General features: G+C 40.2%; 1 protein-coding gene across 1 annotated transcript in view; it reads left to right on the top strand.

Moving 5' to 3' along the window:
- CCDC138 (coiled-coil domain containing 138) overlaps window positions 1-6,762 on the top strand; it is a gene marked incomplete at its 3' end in the record, with an annotated part of 183,736 nt that overhangs the window by 55,160 nt on the left and 121,814 nt on the right. The window contains exons 9-10 of the mRNA XM_015564007.1: window positions 6,100-6,177; window positions 6,283-6,390. Of these exons, the coding sequence (XP_015419493.1) occupies window positions 6,100-6,177; window positions 6,283-6,390 (186 nt within the window). The remainder of the gene's footprint in view (window positions 1-6,099; window positions 6,178-6,282; window positions 6,391-6,762) is intronic.

The raw sequence follows: 6,762 nt of genomic DNA, 5'->3' as shown, positions 1-6,762 counted from the left end.
GAATAAACGATTTCTGGAAAAGCAGCCAGCCTGGGTGAGGGGCTGATGGCTGTTTGCAGGCTGGCCATGGCCCCCAGCCACCCAAGCCCCCAGTGGAGGCTGGCTGGAAGCACGTATTGGTAAGCCCAGATTTCAGGATCACCAGAAGACCACCAGGGAGCCAGCCGAGTCCAATGCAAAAGCAAATAGAGTCTTTATTCGGGCTAGCTCGAGCTCCCCCCACACTCGCCGACGTAGAGGCTGGAGCAGATAGAGAGTGAGCTCTATGGGGAGAGGGGGTTTATAGGGGGGTTGGAGTAAGGGGAGGAGAGAGGACTGTGGGCCCTGCCGATTCGCCAGGCGCAAGTCGGTGTCTTGTTACACAGGATGTGGTCATATCTATGGCGTGCACTACCCTTGATTATCATTGGTTAGTTTAAAGAAATCCTAGGTGTGGCTAGCAGAGGCTTGGGCTTCCGGGAAGAAGCTCCTTGCCAAGTACATGGCTAAGGCTGGGTAAGAGATACTTGAATACTTGAATGGAGGATCCGGGGTAAGTTGGAGGGCGTAGCCCTTGCCTTTTCAGTATCTGGGATTTATTTAGCTTCTATAATTGAAACTTTGTTGCCTTTAGTCAAGGCCACAGCTGGCCAGGGCAGGCGGGAAGTTTGGCTTCCTCCATCGCCCGGGCAACTAAGCCTCCTGCTTTCTCCAGCTCCGTGGCTGCTGGCTGCCATCTTTGTTGGGTTAATTTGCATATAGTCGCTCTGATTGGCTGGTGGGCATGGCTTGGGCATAGCAAAGTTATGGTGAGTTAGCATCTTTGTCCTTTATTAGTGTAGATAAGTGGTATAATTTAAAGTAGTACTTGATTATACTAAAGTTGCATAACAAATAGTTTTTTGCATTGTATTGGGTTTCTTTTTTTCTTTTTTCAACTTCACTTTGCCAATTTTTGACTGAAAATGTGAAAGTGGAGGTATACATTCAAGATGGGCAGGAGAATGTATTTGTGGAAAGGAGAAGTGGATGAGCAGAATGGGGTAAACTCAGTCACTTTAACAATTAAAGCAGTGGGCTGGAAAAATTTATGGATTCTAAAATGTAACTAAGCTCAGTCTCAGAGTTAATTTGCCTCCGGGGATTCCTTAGCTGGCTGTGTGTTTTCTGTTTTTATTTATTTATTTATTTATTTATTTATTTAAATCCTCCCCCAGGGATATGTTTTTATTGATTTAAGAGAGAGAGAGAAACATAGATCAGTTGCATCTGTATGCTCCCTGACAGGAAATCAAACCTGTAATCTAGGTATGTGTCCTGACCAGGAATTGAACCCACAACCTTTTGGTGCATGGGACGATAGTCCAACCAACTAATCTACCTGGCCAGAGTCTTGAACTGCTTGTTATAACATTTTTCCTTTTCAGTGATAATTAGGTACCCTATTTTTCACTTTATCTAGTTCTTTGTCTTCCCTGAGTTCATTTGTGGACTCCTGCAATTGGAATATGACCTTGACTTACTGTTGTCTGGGAGTTTGCTGTATCCCTGGAGAGATCACTTTTCCCATCACAATCTCAGTCTAGCACTCAAAAAAGATAAGGACTTCTTTTTTTGCTAGCATAGGTACATCGTTGCCCATTCCTATCTCTAGGTTTATATTTATACTAGAGGCCCAGTGCATGAAATTCGTGCACGGGAGGGGGGTCCCTCAGCTTGGCCTGCACCCTCTCCAATTCGGGACCCCTCGGTGGATGTCCGACTGCCAGGATCAGACCTAAACTGGCAGTCGGACATCCCTCTAGCAATCTGGGACCGCTGGCTTCTAACCACTCACCTGCCTGCCTGTTGGCAGGCCCTAACTGCCTCTGCCTGCCGGCCTGATCACCCCCTAACTGCTCCCCCGCTACTGGCCTGATCGCTCCTAACTGCCCTCTGCTTCCGGCCTGACCACCTCTAACTGCCCTCCCCTGCCGGCCTGATTGCCCCTAACCGCCTCTGCCTTGGCCCCCGCCACTGTGGGTTTGTCTGGAAGGACATCCAGAAGATGTCTCGTCTAATTAGCATATTACCCTTTTATTAGTATAGACTAGAGCAGTGGTCGGCAAACTGTAGTGATGGTATAAAGGTGTGACAACTATTTGCATATTAGCTCTTTATTATATAGGACTAGAGGCCCGATGCATGAAATTCATCCACTGGGAGGAGGGTCCCTCAGCTCACCCTGTGCCCTCTCGCAGTCTGGGACCCCTTGCTCCTTACCACTCAACTTACTGCTCCTTAGCACTGCCATTGAGGCGGGAAAGGCTCCTACCACTGCTGCCGCGCTTGCCAGTCGTGAGCCCGGCTTCTGGCTGAGTGGTGCTCCCCATGTGGGAGCACACTGACCACCAGGGGTCAGCTCCTGCCTTGAGCGTCTGCCCCCAGGTGGTCAGTGCACATTGTAGCGACCGGTCATTCTGGTCGTTCTTCCGTAATGGTTGCTTAGGCTTTTATTATATAGAAGATAATCCTTAATAATTTTACATGTGCTTGCATGAGTGTGTGGTGATTGGAGTGGCTATGTGTATTAGTATGTGATTGAACCTAATGATAATTGGACTATGGCAATGTGTCAAAACTGACACTTTGAATTTGGGAAGTTGGGAGAAACATTTTGTATGAAGTGGCAGAATGCTTTTTTTCCCCAATGTTTTTATTGATTTTAGAGAGAGAAGAAGGGAGAGGGAGAGAGAGATAGCAACATCTATGAGAAAGAAACATCAACATCGATTGGCTGCCTCCTGCATGCCCCATGCCGGGCTTTGAGCCTGCAACTCGGCCATGTGTCCTGACTGGGAATCGAACTGGTGCATGGGTTGACGCTAAACCACTGACCCACACTTTCCTGGCCAGAATACTTTTTATGGTTGCTTTGTTTAGCATATAACAAGAATCAGCAAATATTTTCTGTTAAAAGACCACATAGTAAATATTTTGTATTTTGTGGGCTGTATGGTCTTTATCATAGTGACTCAACTCTGCAAAAGTAGTTATAGGCAGTAAGCAAGTGAATGAGCGTGGATGTGTCCTAATAAAAACAGGCAGTGGTCAGATTTGGTCCACGTGCCGTGGTTTACCAGCTTCTGGCATGATGAGTGATGCATGCTTTGAAAAATTGCTAATATAAAAGTCAGTTGTTCCTGTGACTAACTTACATAGCACTTTATGATAGCATTGGGTATAAATAAATTTGTTTTAGTAGTAGTAGTAGTAATAATAATGATAATAATAATAATAATAATAAAAAATTACCAGTAAGTCTTACCAGGCTGAGGAGACAAGGATTAATATTCAGGACTCATTGGGGGAGAGAATCCCAGTGAACATCCCAGGCTCCTGTTGAAAGCAGCAGGGTTGTACTCGAGGAGGAGGTGAATTAGAGGTAGATAGAACCCTCTTCAAACTGAAACCTCTGCTTGACTCATCTCAGTTCCTGATCAGATTAAGGTGATCAGTCCCCATTTTAAGGACCTAGCAGAGAAAAGGATCAGCCCTTATTGAAGAAGATATATGTATAAAAATTGTAATTTTCTGTCATTCTATACAGAATTCATAAGCACATTACCAGACAGAATCATAGCTCCTGGTTGGGTAGAGTGTTGTCCTGATACACTATGGTTGTGGTTTTTATCTCCCATCAGAACACATACAAGAATCAACCAATAAATAAGTGGAAAAACAACTCAATGTTTCTCTCTTTTTCTGTCTCCCTCCCTTCTCTTCTAATATCAATAAAAATAAAAAAGATAGAATCATATGACTAAATATGAAGAGAAAAAAACTCCATACAATATGAACATACCTACAGGTGTTCCAGTTATTAGAGTTAATAGGCAAAGACTTTAAAATAATAATTAATATGGTCAATAAAGTAGAAAAAATTGAGAACTTCATTAGAGAATTAGAATCTATAAAAGGGAATTGAAATTCTAAAACTGAAAAATGCGTTAATTGAATTTTAAATCTCCAGTAAATGGGTTTAACAGCAGATGAGACACAGAAGAAGGCAGGTTAGTGAACTAGAAGATAGTTTCATGAAAAGTCTTGAAATGAAAACATTGAGTGGAGGAAGAATAGAAAATTCATAAAATAGACATGGAATCTAGTTTAAAAGTTCAGCATGGGATTCCAAGAAGAGATAATGGGGAAAAGCAAAATGTGTGAAGGGATAATGGTCACAAATTTCCAAAACTGCTGAAAGTTGCCAATCCACAGACTTAAGAAATTATGTTAACCCTAAGCAGAATAAATTTTAAGGAAAATCATACATACATAGACACATTTTAAAATATATATATATTTTATTGATTTTTTACAGAGAGGAAGGGAAAGGGATAGAGAGCTAGAAACATCAATGAGAGAGAAACATTGACCAACTGCCTCCTGCACACCTCCTAGTGGGGATGTGCCTGCAACCAAGGTACATGCCCTTGACTGGAATCGAACCTGGGAACTTTCAGTCCTCAGGCTGACGCTCTATCCACTGAGCCAAACCGGTCAGGGCTAGACACATTATTTTTACAACTGTTGAAAACTTTGGGTAAAGTTAAAATCTTAAAAGTGGTCAGAGAAAAATAAGATACTTTCCTTCAAAGAAGGAACCGTAAGACTCATGGCTAGCTTTTAAGGATGAAGTATCATGTACCTTAAACATAGATAGAAAAAGAGATATAAATTCCCCTTCTTGTTGTATGAGGCCAGCATAACCTTGAAACAACCCCATTGAGAACATTGTAAGCAAAGGAAAGTGGAAACCAGTCTTAGGAATATAGGTGCAAAATTTTAAAATATCAGCAAATTGAATTTAGCGATACATAAAAAGGATAATACAGCTAAGTGGATTTAGTTCAGGAATACAAGGTTAGTTTATCATTTGAAAATTAATGCATTATCTCATAAAAGGAGAAAAATCATAATTTCTATGACAAAATTCAGCACAAACTGATAATTACTAGTAATAGAAGAGAACTTCTTAGTTATAACAGAGTATCTTTAAAAAATCCAACAATAAATTTATACTCAATGCAAGTTATTGAAATATTTTCCCTCTGAGATGGTAACAAAATAAATGTGCTTACTATTACTCTTTCTTTCTTTTTTTTAAAAAGAATATATTTCTTTATTGATTTTTTACAGAGAGAAAGGGAGAGGGATAGAGAGTTAGAAACATCAATGAGAGAGAAACATTGATCAGCTGCTTCCTGCACACCCACTACTGGGTATGTGCCCGCAACCAAGGTACATGCCCTTGACCGGAATCGAACCGGCGACCCTTGAGTCTGAAGGCCGACACTCTATCCTATGAGCCAAACCAATTAGGGCTATTACTCTTTCTATTGAGCATTATACTGAAAGCCCTAGTCAATGAAATAAGGAAAAAATGGAAAGTAAGGATTGGAAAGGAAGAAATCAGAATTATGCACAGATGACATTATTTACCTATGTGCCTAGGTATGCAAATGAATGTACAGATGAGTTATTAGAATTAAGCAAATTTAGAAGAACCTTTGGATATAACTATGTTCAATATACAAAACTAAGTATATTTCTAATATACTAACAATCAAATAGGTAATACCATAGAAAAACATTAGCTATCCAGAAATAAATCTAACGAAAGATGTGTAAAACGTATATACTGAAAAGTACAAAGCATTATTAAAATTCAGAAGACCTAAATAAATTGAAGGCTGTGTTATGTCTGTAAGTGGAAAATTCAATATTATATAGTTATCAGTTTTCCCCAAATTAATATACTTAATACAATCCCAATAATTCACTAAACTGCATACTTAATGATTTGCACAGTTCTGTACATATAGTTCCATAAAAAGTTCAATTAAAAGACATTGTAACATGTTGGGAGACTTGCAGATTTTTCATAGAATGATGTAGACTTAGATTATTATTAATATTTTGGGGACAAATGGTGATATTAGCTGTGATCTTTAATTATGAGTGTTTCCTTTGTTTTGTTCCATTGCTTGGTTATGCAGATGAGATAATATAGATTATTTGGGAAATCTTTAGTATGAAGGTTTGGGTTATATTGAAATATCTAACATTTTTATATTTTAGTTAAATGAAGTAAGTGAAGAAAACAAGAAGATGGAGATTCAGGCAAAAAGAGTTCAAGCTCGTTTAGATAATTTACAGGTAAGTTGCTTGTTCTTTTTGGCATAAGTGAATTTTATGATTGCCTTTGGATTTTCTCACTTTTAACATAATTGTTCTTTAATTCATGGATATGTGCTGTTGCAGAGGAAGTATGAATTTATGACAATACAGAGATTGAAAGGAAATTCCCATGCTGTTCATGAAATGAAAAGTTTAAGACAAGAAAAAGTACCAGTTTCAAAAACATATAAGGTATGATATTATTGAAATTTTCTTCAGTGGAAAGCCAGGGAATTTTCTCTTTGTTCTTTAACCTTTTTATTTCATTTAGCAAACATTGTTTTTGGTATGAAAGGAATCCTATATATTAAAAGGGTAATATGCAAATTGACCCTAATAGCAGAACGACTGGGAATGACTGGTCACTATGACACACACTGACCACCAGGGGGCAGACGCTCAATGCAGGAGCTGCCCCCTGGTGGTCAGTGCGCTCCCACAGTGAGAACTCTGTTCAGCCACAAGCAAGGCTGACGGCTGCCAGCACAGCGGTGGTGGTGGGAGCTTCTCCCGCCTCCTCAGCAGTGCTAAGGATGTCCGACTGCAGCCTAGGTCTGCTCCCTG

The sequence above is a fragment of the Myotis davidii genome, unplaced genomic scaffold (genome assembly GCF_000327345.1).
Source record: "Myotis davidii unplaced genomic scaffold, ASM32734v1 scaffold979, whole genome shotgun sequence".
NCBI classification, from domain to species: domain Eukaryota; kingdom Metazoa; phylum Chordata; class Mammalia; order Chiroptera; family Vespertilionidae; genus Myotis; species Myotis davidii.
This window is presented reverse-complemented; position numbering and strand designations above follow the sequence as displayed.